The sequence below is a fragment of the Notolabrus celidotus genome, chromosome 21 (genome assembly GCF_009762535.1).
Source record: "Notolabrus celidotus isolate fNotCel1 chromosome 21, fNotCel1.pri, whole genome shotgun sequence".
Classification (NCBI taxonomy): Eukaryota; Metazoa; Chordata; class Actinopteri; order Labriformes; family Labridae; genus Notolabrus; species Notolabrus celidotus.
In genome coordinates, this window is record NC_048292.1 from 2,215,110 (window position 1) to 2,234,520 (window position 19,411).

The 19,411-nt window shown below is 39.2% G+C and overlaps 1 protein-coding gene across 4 annotated transcripts in view; it reads left to right on the forward strand.

Moving 5' to 3' along the window:
- sfmbt2 (Scm like with four mbt domains 2) overlaps window positions 1–19,411 on the forward strand; it is a 73,617-nt gene that overhangs the window by 19,342 nt on the left and 34,864 nt on the right. For 3 of the 4 annotated variants that reach the window (XM_034673969.1, XM_034673971.1, XM_034673970.1), the window contains exons 4-5: window positions 8,345–8,585; window positions 14,074–14,094. In XM_034673969.1, coding sequence (XP_034529860.1) covers window positions 8,345–8,585; window positions 14,074–14,094 — 262 coding nt within the window. The remainder of the gene's footprint in view (window positions 1–8,344; window positions 8,586–14,073; window positions 14,095–19,411) is intronic. The other variant, XM_034673972.1, reaches the window with a different exon arrangement.

The following is a 19,411-nucleotide window of genomic DNA, read 5'->3' on the forward strand; positions in this document are numbered from 1 at the left end:
CAACCACACACTCTGATAATTTACGGCTCTGAAGGAATAGTTTGTGTGGTCGTGATGGAATCTACTCCTCGCTGCCTAATTGTTGGAAAAACCAAAAGTGATTAAAATCAGCAGTTTTTATGCCGACTCACAGAAAGTCTTTGTTCCTTTCTGCAGAGTGTGAGATGTGTTCGCTTATTCTGATCTGTATCTCGTTCTCAGGAAGCAGCTTCGACTCTCTGGAAATCTGACTCATCAGATTTGAGATTCGCTCTAACTTGTCTGAAAGTGATCCGCGGTTGTTGCAGCATCGTTTTTTGGGACTCCCCTCAAGGAGAGTGGGGATTTGTCCTGGAAGGTTAAGGTACATTTTTGGCAGTGGCTCTCTGCAGGCCGGCCGTGCTCTGCTCTGATTGGCTCAGACTTGTATCTGATACTGCAGTGAAGTGAAGCGCAGCCGGCTGAGTTATTTCGGACAGACAATCATAGTCCAGGTCAGCTGAGAGGTCACCTGAGCCGCATGTCGCCATCAGCGACTGAGCGGCCTGTTTAACATGTCAGACTCACCTGCTTAATCTGCTGCTGTGAGCGGGGGAGCGAAAACATCAGAGGGAGAGACTCTCTGCTTCTCCTCTTTTTAAGAATCAGAGAGCGGCTGCTGTGTTTTAAAAACACACACGGGTTCAGAGAAGCTAAATGATGCGTGTTTTTCATGAATCAGCTTTTGTTTTCCCGCTCAAAGTCGTTGCTCTTTATGCTAATGCTAAGCTCAGCAGAACAGCTGTGGTGCCACAACGATGATGAATCATCTTCAAAAGCAAAACTGAAGTGGATTGGATTTATTCAGAACGCCCGGATGTGACTTTGACTCTTCTTTATTGTACCACACACACGGAAAACAACAATAAAAAGAGATATCATCGGTCAGAGACGGTGTTATTTTGGTTTCGTTTTAAAGGTGACATATCATGCAAAATGGACTCTTTAATGGTTCTCTCCCTGAAATATGTGTCCCTGTCTACAAACCCCCTGAAAAGTAAAAGAATCCATCCTGCTCCTGTTCTGATTTCTCCACCTTTCTGTAAATGTGTGTGAAACGAGCCGTTTCAGTTTTCAGTGTTTTTCATACGTCACAACGCCATCCGGTCTGTAACAGGAAGTCAGAGCTTGGAGCTTGTTCAGCCCATAGACTGTATAAAATACAACTCAACCCCTCCTCCGTTTTTCATTCCCTGCACACGTGTGTGCTAACAAGGAGCTTAGGAGGGAGGCATGCTAGTTGTAGGCTGTCTTAATAAACACAAAGGTCGGTTTTACTCCCCACGTCTGCAGATTTGAAGATCTAGTGGATGATTTTTATTTTCCATGGAAAAGTGCTAGCGCTAGTTAGCATAGCCACATAGCCACATGTTGGTAGCTGTGCACCAAGACACACGTCGACATACTGACAAATAAAACAACAAGAAACACTAAATCTGTGACCAATGGTTCAGAAAGGTCCTGCTGCAGGCGCCTCTCCGTCAGGATCAGATTCTGGATCAGATTCAGAGGGTTGAAGTAACGCGGGTCTGTGAGCAGCCGTGTATATTCAGCCAACATGTAAACATTAGATCAACGTGCTGGACAGCCGAGGACACGCCCACTTCCGGAGGGGGCGTGGTCAGAGAGCTCATTCTCATTTAAAGGCACAGACACAGAAAACAGCCTGTTCTGAGCAGGGCTGAACAAGAGGGGTTTACAGGCAGACCAGAATCTGATTTCAAAGTGTTTTTATGAACAATAAACTTTAAAGACATGTTTTGGGGACCTCTTAGACCAATATATGTTAATAAAAAAAAAGCGGAATATGTCACCTTTAAAGGAACTTCCTGGTAAGCACCAAAATGTGAATTTTATGTCAAAGTAAGGCAGCACAAAATGTTAAATATCAACTAAAACTTCAATTTCAGTCTAAACTTAGAGGACCAGTGGATCTAGTTGCTCCAATGCCAAGTGAAGACATTGTAACGTAGTTGAAAACACGCGTACACAAACACAAACGTAGAAAAGATTTGTCTTTTTTTAAGTCATGTTTGGGGAGCATTTTGGGTTTAATTGGAGAGGACAGCTGAAGAGAGACAGGAAACATGGGGAGCAGAGAGCGGGGAAGACACACAGCAAGGGAATCAAAGCAGTGGCGCATTTTCTAACCTCTAAGCTACACTCGCATCCTCTAACTTACAAACTTCATGTGAAAGTCAGGAGGCATGAAAAACTGTATATCATCCTGAGTTTGGTGAGCCAGAGGGAGGGATGTTGTTTTTACACCAGGTGAAATATAGAAGAAGAGACGATGCACTCAGGTAGAGAAAAACATCCTGAAATACTTGAACACATAAATAAACCAACAGATAACAGAAACCTGGAGGAGTTTCAGAGATTCATTCCCTTTCTTTTAAAACCACTATCATCTCTCTCTCTTCATCTCCCTCTATCCCTCTCTCCAACACGGTCTCAGCAGATGTGTGTCTAACATGAGTCTGGTCCTGCTGGAGGTTTCTGCCTGTTAAAGGAAGTTTGTCCTTGCCACTGTAACTTGCTAAATGCTGCGAAATGCTCTGCTCATATTATCCCTCTAAAACGCTACACTCCCAGCATGCAGACCCCTCTCCTTTGGAATCATCTACCACTCAGGGTCCGGGAGGTAGAAACCCTCTCCACTTTAAAGAGTAGGCTTCAAACTTTCCTTTTTGATAAAGCTTATAGTTAGGGCTTGGACCAGCTTTTAGTTATGCTGCTATGGGCTTAGACTACAGAGGAACTGACACACTGGTATCCCCTCTCTTACTTTAACTCTTCCTGTCCCATTAAAGTTACTAACCATCAACCTTTCTGGAGTCCCTGAGCTCCCTTGTCTCGTAGGTTCCTCTGGATCTCTGCTGCTGTGGACGTGCCAGACTCCAGCTGCTACAACTACTACTATCCGTCTCTCCACTATCATCTCTCTCTCTCTCTTCATCTCCCTCTATCCCTCTCTCCAACACGTTCTCAGCAGATGTGTGTCTAACATGAGTCTGGTCCTGCTGGAGGTTTCTGCCTGTTAAAGGAAGTTTGTCCTTGCCACTGTAACTTGCTAAATGCTGCAAAGTGCTCTGCTCATGGTGGATTAAGATGAGATCAGACTGAGTCCTGTCTGTAAGATGGGACTGGATCTGATCCGGTCTTGATGTTGGGTCTTTGTTAATAATAGAACATAGAGGACGGTCTAGACCTGCTCTGTTTGGAAAGAGTCTGAGGAGAGTGTTTGTTGGGATTTGGTGCTTTATAAATATGATGGCACACAGTTAGTCCATTACAACAAGACTCCACAATCATTTTATGTTGTGCAACAGATGCATTGTTGGTCTACCGCTCACCCAAAGTGACTGACTTCTGTGTTATTTTGTTACATAAATATCATGCTGGATTTTTAGTCAGCATTTTGGACACCAAAGTCACCAAAAAGACTAAAACCTAACCAGTTAAAAAGCAGCTCTGTTAGATAAAATTGCTGTTTTTGTCAATGGAGTCCGATCTCTTTGATGCAGGCAACAACATCAGTGTTTGGGATTAAACTTTTTTTTGCATACTTAAAATTTTGGCTCTAAAATGTGTAAAGAAATGTCCTTAAAGTCGTGTTTTTCTTTAAATTTCTTTCAAGGGGTGAGTATTGGCAAGAACCTCACGATATGATACGCATCACGATATTTGGGTCACGATACGATATATCACGATATATCACGATATCATAATATTGTGATATATTGTGATATTCCTCACAGTTAATGAAGAAGAAATAGAGATGGTGTAAATGTAAATCACACAATATTACTCAAAATTGAAAGAACAAATTAAGTCCAAACTATTTCATTGAAAACAACTTTTCCACTTTATTGCTTTTGAAATACTGAAGTCATATTTTAGTACCAAGTCGGCTAAAATATGAATTTTTATTTTTATTTTTACAAAAAATCAATATTAAGAGTTAAAATATCAATATTATATCGGAGGTGAAAGTATCACGATATATTGCCGTATCGATATTTTTGCACACCTCTATTTCCTGCATGTGTTTCCAAAATTTTGCACTTTTAATCCCCAAATTTAGATATTTTAAAAGCTCAATACTCTCCCTGCGTCACATGTTACATCACAGCACAGGGCCAGATGGGTGTGCGTGGTGATCCTGGATGTGAGGTCTTTATCCATCACAGCTGACAGGGCGGCTGAGTCTCACAGCGCTCAGCTGCCGCGCTGCAAAGTTGGAGACGTGTCCGATTTAAGATTTAAAGAAGTGCATCGGCCTTTCAGTTTCTTACATCACCCGCTGCCATGAATCTAGATTAGAATATGTGTGGAGGGGGGTTTTCTGATGTTGGACAAACTGCGTGTGTGTGCTTGTTTGAGCGTCTGCGGTCTCTTGGGAGGCTAAATTGCCTTGTTGGTAAGTGGATTGAGTCGCCGGGAATCAGACCATGAATTCCCCAGAAAAATGTGATTCAGTAAAGAGCAGCCCTCATCTCTGCCTCTGTGTGTGCCTGGACAAATTGAAACAGTGATTTCTCTTGGGCCTACACACACACACACACACACACACTCACACACACACACACACACAGAGTCAGTGTTTGCCTGTAGCTCTCCGTTACGTAAGCTGAACAGAGTGATACAGCACGTTTGCATTGTTGTAGCAGGAAGTCACGGGGCCTTTGCATTGTGTTTGTTTCTAAGATGTTGGCTTTTTCCATTCACCCGTGAGTGTGTGCGTTTGTGCGACTGTTGAATGTGAACATCCTGTTGGGCTTGTAGTGTTCTCAAGGATTGTAAGGCAGCCTGTGGCTATTGGTGGAAATGCATTATGCTGTGCTGCATTCACTGCTGTGCAGATTTATCGCTCCTCTCTGCACAAGGACAGACGGAGGGGCTGTTGTTCAGAGCAGAGTCTCTGTTTGAAGCAGTTCTTTTTATTTAACATGGATGTGACCGAGCCTTGTCTGTTTTTTATCTTCTCTTTGCTTTTATTATTTAATTTAATGTCATTTCCAGGACGTTTGTTCCATGTGAAAGGAGATAATAATGCAGGAGTTTGGTCTTAGAATCTCACAGAAAATTGGGACTCTGCATCAAAAACTTCCAAATACAGTCTTTAAATTCCACCTGACTTTAAATATGGGACTACATCTTCCTGTTGAAGAAAGTAAAGCTAAGATATATCTCTATGACCCCACAGGGAAAGATTTAACGTACATTAGTCGGGGCACTTTAAGTTGAAATGTTGAGCAGTGTTTGATGACACAGACGTATTGCACCTCTTCATGTTCATCACGTGTTGTGATAAAATATTCGTCTTTTATTCACAACCGACACACAGAGTGAGACAGCAAGTGTTAGGCGAGAGAACAGTTTCATTCAAAGGTGTGACATCACCACTCAGAACCTGACGACAACATTCGAGAATCTTAATTTCATGGAATTGTTTTTTCAACTTTGTTCTTAAAATTTCAACTTTTTTCTCAGCATGTTAACTTTAAATTGTGAATCATTTTCAGCTTGATTCAAAATTTGGACTTTATATTCGACACTTCAGCTTTAGTCATGAAATGTTTGTTAAAAATATCAACTGTAATCTATACATTTTTTATTCTCAAAAAGCTGACTTTTCAACCTTATTCTTAAAATTTAAACTTTTTTCAACTTTTCAACCTTATTCTTAAAATTTAAACTTTTTTCAACTTTTCAACCTTATTCTTAAAATTTAAACTTTTTTCAACTTTTCAACTTTATTCTTAAAATTTTAACTTTTTTCAACTTTTCAACCTTATTCTTAAAATTTTAACTTTTTTCAACTTTTCAACCTTATCCTTAAAATTTTAACTTTTTTCAACTTTTCAACCTTATTCTTAAAATTTTAACTTTTTTCAACTTTTCAACCTTATTCTTAAAATTTTAACTTTTTTCAACTTTTCAACCTTATTCTTAAAATTTTAACTTTTTTCAACTTTTCAACCTTATTCTTAAAATTTTAACTTTTTTCAACTTTTCAACTTTATTCTTAAAATTTTAACTTTTTTCAAAATTTCAACCTTATTCTTAAAATTTTAACTTTTTTCAACATTTCAACCTTATTCTTAAGATTTAAACTTTTTTCAAAATTTCAACCTTATTCTTAAAATTTAAACTTTTCAGCCTTATTCTTAAAATTTTAACTTTTTTCAACTTTTCAACCTTATTCTTAAAATTTAAACTTTTTTCAAAATTTCAACCTTATTCTTAAAATTTAAACTTTTTTCAACTTTTCAACCTTATTCTTAAAATTTAAACTTTTTTCAACTTTTCAACTTTATTCTTAAAATTTAAACTTTTTTCAAAATTTCAACCTTATTCTTAAAATTTAAACTTTTTTCAACATTTCAACCTTATTCTTAAGATTTAAACTTTTTTCAAAATTTCAACCTTATTCTTAAAATTTAAACTTTTCAGCCTTATTCTTAAAATTTTAACTTTTTTCAACTTTTCAACCTTATTCTTAAATTTTAAACTTTTTTCAAAATTTCAACCTTATTCTTAAAATTTAAACTTTTTTCAAAATTTCAACCTTATTCTGAAAATTTAAACTTTTTTCAACTTTTCAGCCTTATTCTTAAAATTTTAACTTTTTTCAACTTTTCAACCTTATTCCTAAAATGTAAACGTTTTTCAACTTTTCAACCTTATTCTTAAAATTTAAACTTTTTTCAACATTTCAACTTTTGCTTCAATTCAATACTTTAGATTTTTTCTCAAAACCTCAACTTAAGTAAAAAAAATTGTTTTTCATATTTATTCCTAAAATTTTCACCACATTTACTTGGTAACACTTCAATTCTAACTTTATTCTCAACCTTTCAACTCAAATCTTAAATTCAACTTCATTCTTAAAATTTCAACTTTTATACAAATATTTTGACTTTTTTTCACATTGTTAACTTAAGACATAAAAAATGTTTTTCATATCTATTTCTAAAATGTCAACCATACTCTTAAATTTTAACTTTATTCTTAGAGTTTAAACTTTTTTTAACATTTCCACTTTATTTTGAAAATTATCATTCCTGGCTCTAAAACGATCCCAGAGTATTATAATGTTAAATTATAGTAAATCTACTTTATTTGGTTTGAATATTAAGTTTTCGCACTTTGAATTTTTAAGGATGTTGACAGTTGATCGCTTTGTATAATGCATTTAAATGGCACAATTTATAAGACTTTATCATACAACTTTAATTTTTTAAACTAAGACTTAATCCTCAAAATGTCTTGATTTTTCTTCCTCAATGTGGTCCTGTTTCTCTGTCATTAGAATGAGTGCATAAATAGTAAAATAAAGTTTATTATGTTGGAAGACTGGCTATCTTTAGTTTGTTTGTTTTTCAGTAAAAGGAGAAACGGTTCAGACTCTGAGAATCAATGATTGGATCTATGAATAGATTTTAACAGAACAGTCAGGCTGGAAAATAAAGAGAGAAAGAGAGTTACAGTATTTTACCCAAAGTCAGCGACGCCTGGCCACACACAAATGAGCATGCTCCGAGCTTAATGGACATCTCATTTGTGGAAAGCTTTTCAGAGGATTTCCCTAAAACCACCAGCATTAAAATGGAGTACGACCCCCCTTTGCAGAGTACCAGCAGCCACTCTTCTTGGAAGGCTTCGCAGACTTCAGAGTGAGTCTGTGGGAATTTGTGCTCATTGAGCCAAAAGAGCTTTAGTGAGATTGGTGATCTAATTCCTCCCAAAGGTGTTGGGCGTAGTGGAGGTCAGAGTTTGTATGGGCTGTTGACATAAAATTTAAACCCTGAAATGCTTCAAGTGTCTTTATATCCTGTGACATTTAGACAGGAATCTAGAAGGACTAAACCAGACCCTTAAAGACCAGCTGAGACCACGATCCTTTCTCTTTAAACTCGAGCAGAGTCACAGAGTCACCGAACTTTGACCCACTCTTAATCCTTGTTTTGGATTTTAGCACCTGTTAGCATCGACTGCGCCTGAGACAACAGCTGAGCTCAGTAATTAGAGGAAGTCTGCACTGACTTTGGGTTGAAACATTGGATCCAAGAGTTCCCACAATGCCCCAGAGTTTCCTCCATGCCTTTATTTTGAAAGTCAGACTTCCTGTTAATACAAAGCTCAGATTGCACAAAATTCCTCACTTTTCTAGCATGAAGACGTTTAACGAAAGCGCTGATAGCATCTTAAAGGTTTAGTTCCTGTATTGTGTTCCCTGAAGGAAGAACCACAGCTGATCCAGAGCTTTTAAAAAAAACTGCAGAATATTCCTTTAAATGTTGTGCTGTTTCCCCCTCAGGTGGAGATCAGTCTTCAGAGCAGCTTCCAGCCCGGTATGAAGCTGGAGGTGGCCAATAAAAACAGCCCGGACACGTACTGGGTGGCGACCATCATCACCACGTGCGGGCAGCTGCTGCTGCTGCGCTTCAGTGGATACGGGGACGACCGCAAGGCCGACTTCTGGTGTGATGTCATGACCGCCGAGCTGCACCCGGTGGGCTGGTGCACGCAGAATAACAAGACCCTCATGCCCCCTGAAGGTAGGACCAAACACTCGGATACATGCTCTCAATCTGTTGTTCACACATGCCAGGGTTAGATTCATATCAGGGAAGTCAGATATCAGAGAGGCGTGTCCGATCAGCAGCGGATTCTTCTACAATGTCAGGTGTGAACAAAGGCTGAAGCACTAAATTATACTTTTCTTCATGTTTGAAAAAAAATAAAGATGAACTATTGCTCCAAAATGATAAACTTATGATTGATTTTGCAAAAACTGCACGCTCAGTTGCAGTTTTCTTTCATAAAGGCTCATTATTTTCAGTTTTCTGGGGAATTAATCAGTTTATATTTACTTTTATATTCACCCTGGAAGCTGGTGAGGTTTATTAACACCTGTTGGCGTCATGTGAGAGAAGAACTCAAAGGTTGCAAGCAGAGAGAGTCAGGCTTCTATGCTGGAAGTTGCCTTAAGATTTGACTTTACGCTGATGACTTCAATGTATTCGTTTTAGCTGCAAAATATACTGGATGCAAGTTGAAAACCAGCGTATCAGTGGGATGCATCTTGAGATAATTGCAGATTTCCAAGAATCTAGTCTAAACATTGACGCTTAACCAATATCTTTAAATATAAGCTGAGAAAAGGTTCTCCTTCAAACCAGTTTTGGCGACTAACGGTGTCCCTAAGAGGAAAAATGGTCCCTGGGTAGGGTTGCAAAATTCCAGGAATTTTCAAAGTTGGAAACGTTCCATGGGAATAAACCAGGAATTTACTAAATTGAAGGTTGGCTCTTAATAGGGAACTTAAATATAGTTGGGGAAAATATATTTGAGCATAATCCTGACTAAAAAAATAAGATTTCATGCAAGTACAGTTGAATATCTATGCTATTCCTCAATCACATGCAGTGTTGCCAACTCCTCAGTGAGGAAAGTAGCTATTGGCTGACCTAAAAGTCGCTAGAAGTCGCTAAATGACGTCATTGCCTAATTTGCATAATCTGAATTGTAATAGACACTGTCAGAGAGACGTGAATAGATCCTAAATATGTTTATAACTACACTTAAGAGCCTAGGAAAATCTAAGTAAAACATTACATTTTTCAACAATATCATTTTCAAGATATTTATTGGATACAATCTACATTAACTATCTAAATGGATCAGCCAGCGGTGTCTTCGTACATGCGCGATTCATTTGCAGTCTGGACGCGGAGGGGTTAACATCTCTGCTCTGACTGCAGGTACGAGGGTCTGCTGCGCGACTCGGACTGAGCCGTCTGACATTTAGAACGATACATGCTTTCAATTCAGAGTCTCCAAAAGTCTCCAATAACACCAGAGAAAGTCGCTAGATTTGTTGCTAGTCGCTTTTTTGAAAAAGAGTCCCTTGAGGGGTCTGAAAAATCACTAAAAATAGCGACAAAGTCGATAAGTTGGCAACACTGATCACATGCACATAGCACACTGCTTACTGCAGGGCTGTTGAGACCACGCCCCCTACATGCACTGTGCATTCCTCCATCACATGCACACGTGATTTCTAGAATCCTGCGGAAGCTTCAGAAGTTTGAGGGAAGATGCTTTTTAATTTAACATTTTGAATGGGACTTTGTTGGGATTGTATTTTTGTTAATTTTTGAATGGGATGGGTCAGGGGGATGAGTAATATTTTACTCTGGGGTGCTGGTGGCCTAGCGGTCTAAGCGCCCCACATACAGAGGCTACAGTCCTCATCGCAGGGGTCGCCGGTTCGATTCCCGGCCGGTCGACCATTTCCTGCATGTCTTCCCTCGCTCTCTACTCCCCACATTTCCTGTCTGTCTTCAGCTGTCCTATAAAATAAAGGCAGAAAGGCCAAAAAATATAACATTCAAAAATATATATTTCACTCTACATTCATGTTTTTGTTCTTCAATTAAATAATTGATTGTTCAATAAAATATTTAACACTTGATAAAGTTCTACTTACAAGTAAATGTGTTTTAATTGTATTATTTGGGACGGATGTCTGCTTATAACAAAACATATTTATGCTTGATATGATACCTTTCCATTAAATTCCCATTCATTCTCATGGAAAGTTTCCAATTTTAATATTTCCAAAATTCCCCAGCTGAACTTCCCATGGAAATTTACCGGAAATGTTCCACTCCTTTGTAACCCTGTCACTGGGTTCCAGTTTACAGTTACTAAAACCTACAAAGAGCAGATTACAACAGACATGCACTGTGACTAGTTATTTTTAGGGAAACAATGGTGACTGCAAGAAAGAGGTCAAAGTTCTGTCAGTGTTGTAGTTGTAGTTCTGGTGAAACAAGCCTGTAAACTTTATTTGGTTTTGCACCTTGATGCATTAATATGAATGTACCTCGGCCTTGTAAAGTAAAGTTTCAGTCATTCATATTCTGAGAGTTTAATCTCATTCATGTGATGTGGAGGACTCCTTTTATTCAAGTTTCATGAGCTGATTTTTTAAACTGAAATAAATCTGACTCAGAGACTCTGAAATCCTTGGCATTAAAGGACACTTCAAGAATATGACATTAGCACAAAAGGTTGATTAATAGTTGAATCGCTATGTTTAGTCTGACCTCACACACACACACACACACACACACACACACACACACACACACACACACACACACTCGTCCCTTTCAAAGACAGCTTTATATAAACTGAGTGGAAGGACAGGCTGTCATTTATCTCCCCGACACATCACACTCAGTGTGTCTGAGATCCTCTCTTCCACCTGATCTCTACCTTAAAACCAAAACACAGCCCCGTTCTCTGACTCCTCCTCAGCTCCTCTCTCTCTCAAAGTCTCTCAGAACTAAAACTTTTCCTTTCCTTTAACAACGTCGACATTTCCACCCGCAGCGTCGGGTCCCCTCGCCCTCAGATAGATGACTCACCCTCCTCTTCCTCATCCAGACCATTTATTTTCCCCGACACTCCCCTGCTGATGGATGGCGTGTGCCTCCGTTGTTGTGGAGACGGCCTGGATACGTTTCCACCTGACTCGGGTGTCCTCGCCTTCACATTAGCTCTGAGTGTCCTTTTCAGGCGACCACTTCCTCTTTTGTCTTCGGAGGCAGACGTCTAAATTCATGAGCAATTTTTTCACCTTGAAGTAAATTTTTTATGAACAACACGTTGAATTTAAGCTCAGTGGAGTGAGGCTGATGGTGAGGCTGACCCAAAGACTTCAGTCAAAGGTCCCCTTCTCTACAAAACAAATACGCAGATTCATATTAAGCATCAGTATTTCTCTGATGATCTTCTGTGGATACAGTTTGTAAAGAAGGGCTGTGAGCTGAGCAGCTGTTTTTTACTCTTTTATTGTTACTTTGATGTTTTTATGGTGAATCAGTGGGAGACTAAACATCAGTGCTTTTCTATTGGTTTTTAGTGGACTTCATCCGTCAACAGGGGCTGAGAACCGAGCTGCTTTTAAATTTCATGATTTCTTTAGCTTTCATTGTTAACAAGGTTCTCTAGTGAGGGTGGAGTTACCTTTAGGGGTCTCATAAGCTCCAAAACAAACAGACACAGTGTTTAAAATTGATTCTAATAATTTTCAGTTAACACCAAGTGTCAGAGGGGCTGTGAGCTGAGCTGCTGCTAGCTTGTTTGGAGTTTTGTTTGGTGAAGAAGGTTTTTAGTTTGAGCCTGATCATCTGTGTTTCTATATTGCTCTTTGGTGGCCAAGATACATCGATAGGGGCTGAGCTCCAAAATAAAGAGGAATTAAACAAGTATACACTGGATTCTAATTTCTGGTAGACACTTAAGAGTCAGAGGGGCTGCGAGCTGAGCTGCTGCTAGCTTGTTTGTAGGTTTTTGCTCTGTAAATGTTAATTTTTGAAGTTTTTGTGGTTAGGAAGGGTTTTAGTTTGAGCCTAATCATGTGTGTTTCTCTATTGCTTATTGGTGGACGACTTACTGTACATCGTTGGGGGCTGAGAGCTGAGCTGCTGCATCTTTTATTTAGTTTTCATTAGTGACAAGGTTTTCTAGTGAGGGCTGAGTTTCCTTTAAGGGTCTCCTCAGCTCCATAAGAAACAGACACAGTGTTAAAAACAAGTATAAAATAGATTCTAATAATCTTCAGTGGACACTTAGTGTCGATGGGGCTGAGAGCTGAGCTGCTGCATTTTTATATCATGACTTCTTTAGTTTTCATTGTTTGCAAGGTTTTCTAGTGAGGACTGAGTTTCTCCTCAGCTCCAAATAAAACAAAGTGTTTACAATGGATTTGAATAAAGTCAGAGGGGGCTGCGAGCTGAGCTGCAGCTAGCTTGTTTGTAGGGTTTTGCTCTGGAAATGATCATTTTGATGTTCTTATGGTGGAGAAGGTTTTAAGTGGGAGCTTAATCATTGGTAAAAGTTTCCTCTTCTGCAAAACAAACACACCAGGAGATAAACACACTGATCAAGACAGATTAGAACAGTCAATGTTTCTCTTTTACAGATAACATATGTTGATAGGGGCTGAGAGCCGGGCTGCTGCTTTAAAAAACAAACAAACCTGACCTACTGATTAAAATGTGCAAACACAACTCTTATCTGATAGTGGACCTTAAAGGGGCTGCAAACCGAGCTGCTGCTTGTTTGTTCTCAGTTTTTCTTCAGTTTCCATCTTTTAAAAGGATTTAATGCCAAATCATCTCCTCTTCAAAACAAACAGACTAAATGTAGCAAGTGGAAATCATACATCAAGAAGGGCTGCAAGCTGAGCTGCTGCTCACTAAATCTTATCCATCCAGTGACGCGAGAAAATAAAGTTAAAAAACTACAGAGAAGTGACTTCAAAGTGTCATAATGTCGGAGCTTTCTTAGTGTTGCAGGTAAAATATGAGACTCATGTTGGCTGATAGAAGAGTTTGGTGAGTCCCTGAGCTCATTAACAAGAACAAGAAGTCGAATCTTATTGGACTGACATATTTCCCAAGTCTGTACTGCCCTGTTTCAGTTATTTTCATCCATTATAGTTGTATTTAAATACATACAGCAGCTTAAACTTGTCAAAAATGCATTTTTTAACAGTAAAAATTCAACAAGATTTTGTTTTCCTGATCAAAACAAGCTCAGCTACCTTCACTGTCTCCTCTCAGGACGCTCATACTTCTTTGTCTTTGTCTTTCCTTAATAATGAGAACGATTTAATAATGATAATAATGATTGACAGATGGCCTGTCTGCATGTTTAATGATGCAAACTGCAGCTTAAAACATGTAATGAAGGAAGTCTGTTCTCTCTGGAGGCTTCTGCAACTTACTGTCACTTTGTGAATCTGAACTTTGTAGCTTCATTTCATGGCTTTGCATCATGTTTTGCACATTCTGTGAGTGAGTGAGTGTGTGTGTGTGTGTGTGTGTGTGTGTGTGTGTGTGTGTGTGTGTGTGTGTGTGTGTGTGTGTGTGTTGTTGTTTTTGTCAGACAGCTTGAAGAACAGAGAACAAAGTGTGTGTATTTTTGCGTGCTTACACCTGTTTCATTTGTTTCCTTTTTGTTTCTCAGATAACATTTACCTAAGAAAAGGTAAGCAGCTCTAACAGAGCGTCTGACTAACTCGCCTGCTCCGGCTCACTTAGTGGCTAACACATGCTCACTACACACACACACACACACACACACACACACACACACACACACACACACACACACACACACACTCAGAGCTGCATGCACACTATGCTTCCTCCTCGTCCTCTTCCTCTTTTCTCCTCTCTACTGCAAGTGACCTCACAGCTCGGTCGTCATGGCTTGCCTCGTCTTGCATGTGACTTCTTTCTAGCTGAGTGTGTCTTGGCAGTGATAACACACACATGCACACACACATGCACACACACACTTGGACCGAACTGTGCTGGTCTGATAACTGGTGCAGCAGCTCAGTCAGAAATGTGATGCTTTGATAAACTCTGTGCCACAAACAAACTTCGGACTGAAACAGAAAGTCCCTCTCGGGTCGAAAGTTAAAGAAATGTTTCTGTAAAGTGTCGTTGGCAGATTAAATCAATGAGTGTCACCAGGCGGGCTGGAAACCTTTTACATACGCACATTTAACTGCTGGTGTTACCTCCCATCAGCGATGACCGGGCAGTAAAATTTCCACGTTGCATGACGCAGGATGTCTTGAGTTATCTGTAAAGTGTTGAAAATCAATGAAAGTTGTGACATGTGCAGGATAACTCTATATTAGTGTTTATGTCTAAGTGCAGATATTAACCTTCAGAGGTGGTGTCATTGTATAGTTTGTCCTCTCATTCACAGGTGTGAGAGTATACAATGTTATAAGATACAATATGATGAGTTATGATAAATTTGATTCAGGGGAAAAAACGTATTTGGCATTGTTTTTGACATGGAAATAATTGATAATTGATCGTTAACATTTCAAAAGATCGCTCACGGGGAATATTTGAAATATACATCCCTAGTAACGATACAATTTAATACATGATATGATATGTTGCTGTGTTTACACCGGTTTAGGTACATTTAATGCACTACTCACATGTAGTGCTAAAAACTGCAGTTCCTTGAGTGTCCACTAGAGGCTGACTCCAGAAGTACTGGAAACCCATTCAAAAAAGTTGATCTTTACAGCAGAAATAAACATGTTTACAGCCTGGTTCAAAAAATGGGTTTAGTCTGAAAAGCTCATTTCTCTATCGGCACACACTGTACGGGGGGAATTTCTTCATGACTCAGCAGTTTTGAAGCTATTAAGATTACGAGTTTTGCCCAAATAAGGGCGTGGCTGACTTGATTGACAGGCGGGAACACTGTAGCTGTTAGCGAGGAGGCTAAAAGCCCGCCTCTTTACGTCACACTAGCTTGACAGAAGTTAGGTTGAGTCAGCATTTCCAATATGGCTGCCGCCACCGACTGGCTTCAGAAACAGATGGGTGATGTCACGGGTACTTTTATATACAGTCTATTGGATCTGTAGCAAATCATTCATGGGCTATCAGCATGATGATCTTCCTGTGATGTGTGAAATGAAGACAAACCAGCAAAGGTTCAATCATCTGGACAATGGAGGACAAAATTGATAGGATTTGTGTGCGATTACCCCAAACTGTACAAAACCACCTAGCGTCTTTAATTCATCTTTAATTCAACGTTCAAATACGTGTGAAAAAAGCAAGCAAAGAATTGTATTTGTACCAAATGATACTAGTTACTTGGGCGTGGACTTGACCTAATGGTTAAGTTGCACCCACATGTAGAGGGTGGCCTGGGTTCGAATCCAGCCCAAGGCACCTTTCCCGCACGTCATTCCCCAATCTCTCCTAGTTTCCTACACTATCCACTGTCCTCTCCTCTATAAAGTAAAGGTTTAAAAGCCCCCAAAAAATAAAAAAATAAAAAAATGATACTATATACACTACCAGTCTAAAGTTTGGACACACCTTCTCATTCAATGGTTTTTATTCATTTTAATTATTTCAACATTGTAGATTAATACTGAAGACATCAAAACTATGAAATAATCTGGTTTTGCCATAATCTGGATTACAACAGTAGTCAAATAGGACTATCCATTGTGTACTAACCCTACCTCTGAACAACACAACTGATGGTCTCAAACACATTAAGAAGGCAAGTCATTCTACAAATGAACTCTTGACAAGGCTCATGTTCATTAGAAACCATTCCAGGAGACCACTTCATGAAGCAGACTGAGAGAATACCAAGAGTGTGCAAAGCTGTCATGAAGGAAAAAGGGGGCTACTTTACAGAATCTAAAATATAAAACATATTCTGCTTTGTTTAACACTTTTTTAAAAATTAAATAATTCCATATATGTTCTTTCATAGTTTTGATGCGTCAGTATTAATCTACAGTGTTTACAATCATTAAAATAAATACAACTTCTGACTGGTACTGTAACACGATGCAATATGACATGTTACTGTAGGATATGATGTAACAGGATGTGATGTCATCCTCTTGGGCAGCCTCAACAGTAGAAATGAAGAACTAGAAAGCATAAAAACGAACCACAGTCGACATGTGAACAGAGAGAGAAGTTAACTGTTGGTGTATAACTTCTTCTTTACAACCCTGTTTTTTAAAGGAAGCAGACTCTGGGTAGCTTTGCAGAGCGCTTTAAAAGTGAAATTTTCTCTATATTTAAAATTAAAACCTGTGTTGACCCATAAAAATCACATAGTCTGGCTTTAATTCTTGAAAGCTGCCACAGTATGTATTTCCCCGTTATTCCTTAATTCATGTCTGTGTAGTTTAAAGTTTCTCCTTCCTCTCTAGGAACGGCGCCATCGAAAAAAATGTTAAGTGTCTGGCTCGTGAAGCTGGACTGCTGGATCCTCACTATGGTTATATACTTCTCCAAGTTTAATAGAAGGTGAAAAACTTCTCCACAGATTGATTTTTAGAAAAGTTTGTGATTTGGAAGCAAACCACATTTCTACAACACGACTAACTCAAACCGGATGACTCAGTGCAGAACACACAGACACTCCGTTTCTTTGATAAGTGATGAGTTCAATAATTTGTCGAATCAATCCGCTTCTTTATTTGGAGGAATAGCGTGTAATTCACTCAGTTACAGATATTAAAGAAGTCAGTTTGAGAGCAGACTTTTCTTTCCTCTTACTGTTTGAAAATTCCCTCTTTAACTACTCTAATTTGTATTTAGAATTAAAAACAATAAAGTATTTAATCAGGAAAATGTGAGAAATTGTAGTGTGTTCTGTGTAGTAAGGATAGTAATTTTCCTCTCTCCTGTCAGGTGAGCCTGAAGGTTAAATTTACACACTAAGACCATAATTCAAAGCAGCGTATACATATTTATAGTATTTAGACAGTGTATGTATATGAAGCCTCAGGGTCAGGCTCCAGGGGGAGGGAGGGGAGGGGGGCCTGTTCAGACACAGTGGAGTTTCTGCTGTGAATTCCCACAGTCTCCCATGTGTGTGTGTGTGTGTGTGTGTGTCAGTTTGTGTGTGTGTGTGTGTGTGTGGGATGCATTCAGCCATTCACGTAAAGAGCTTTTTAAAGCGACATCACAAGTTTGGTCATGTGACACTAACAGATCCCTGACAGAGATGATTTGCATAATGAATTCACCACACTGCTTCCTGCCAGAGCCTGCTGCAGATGACGGTCCAAGATAGACCCATCTACTACTCTGTGTGTGTGTGTTTGTGTGTGTCTTTGTTTGTGTGTGTCTCTTTGTGTACTTGTATGGACCAAGTGTGATGGGCAGCCTTTCTTTTGGGGACACTCTCGCTCATTTGTACCATTCAAGCCACACTGGAAATGTCCACACAGAGAACTAACACAACCATGTCCTCACAAAGCGCTAAAGACATGTCCGTGTGTGAGCGTGTGTTTGTTTTCATGCTATTGTGAGGACTAATTACTAATTGAACACCCTTCTTTTGGGGACATCCTCACATATGTGGACGTTTGTTGCATTCTAGCAACCCTGGAAATGTTGGCCGCATAAAGAACTAACAGAACAATGTCCTCACAAAGCACTGAAAACATGCCCATGTGTGAGCATGTACTTGCTTTTATAGTCTCGTGAGGACTAACTGTTAATTCAAAACCCTTCTTCAGGGGACATCCTTGCATGTGTGGACATTTGTAACATTCAATCCACACTGGAAATGGCGGCCCAAAAAGAACTAACGGAAAATTGTCCTCACAAAGTACTAAAGACGTGTTCGTGTGTGAGCTTGCACTTGTTTTTATAGTCTCGTGAGGACTAACTACTGATAGAAAACCCTTCTTTTGGGGACTTTCGTGTGGACATTTTGCAGTGTCTTCACATATAACATGCTTGGATGAGCTGCCTCGGCCTTAGTGAATGTTCTGCACCCTGAAGTGACATTTTAACTCTTCCTCTTGGTGGTAGTTTAGCTAACAATAACAAAGAGGCTACTTTAAAGTGGTTCTGAACCTTGATTGCTTTCGCTTTTGTTAATCAATGTTAAGAGAGGATTCATGCTTTTGTATCACAGTGGGCAAAATAAGAAGAAAAGAAATGAGTGTTGAAATTAAATGTAATGCATGATTTATAAATCTGCATGTACATATCCTTCTCCCTAATAAGCATTTTAATGCATGTGCTTGAGTATCTACTTAGCTTAACATTTACATGAACAAAAAGCCAATCAGAGGCACGGTTTCAATGCTACTGCTTAGCTTTTTCTTCATGTACCACTGGAACAGATCTGAAGTAGGAGCTACTAAGTGTTGAGAAGCTTGGCAGTCAAGTCACCCTTGCTTAATGTTGAAGCCAACAGGCTGTAGTAGCTAGCATTAGCCAAATATTAACATGTCTGCTTAAGTTTTTCTGCAATTTTTAGAATAATACGTATCAAAGTTTGTGTTTAGTTTCTTATTTTTGGGGGGTATTACGACAGCACTGTGCAAACATTAAGTGAGATCTCTACAGGAGAATATATCAGGCTTTAGCTTGACAAAATCTTAATCTGGTATTTTTGTGCTGAGTTAGCATAATCGATGTTCTGTTGTGATTTGAAGCCTTTTGGGAGGAGTTGCATGCACTTCTAGTACAACTCTCTGAAAACATAATTTGCTGCTGCCCTTCAAATGAGAAAGTTTTGTCTTCTTGAGAGTTCCCACAGTCTGTAAAAACATCCTCTTTGTGTCAGAAGAGAGGAGAAGCTTGTTCACTGTTTATTTAAGGCTGCTTCAGATCACCTTCCTCACTCATTCACAGCTCATAGATTAACAATATTCACCTTTTTATTCCTCTTTTGAACCTTTAGTGAAGCTTCTCTGAAAGGCAGCAGAGCAGCAACTCTGTTTCTCAATGCTCAGCCATGCGCTCTGCAGTGTTTGTGTTCTTCA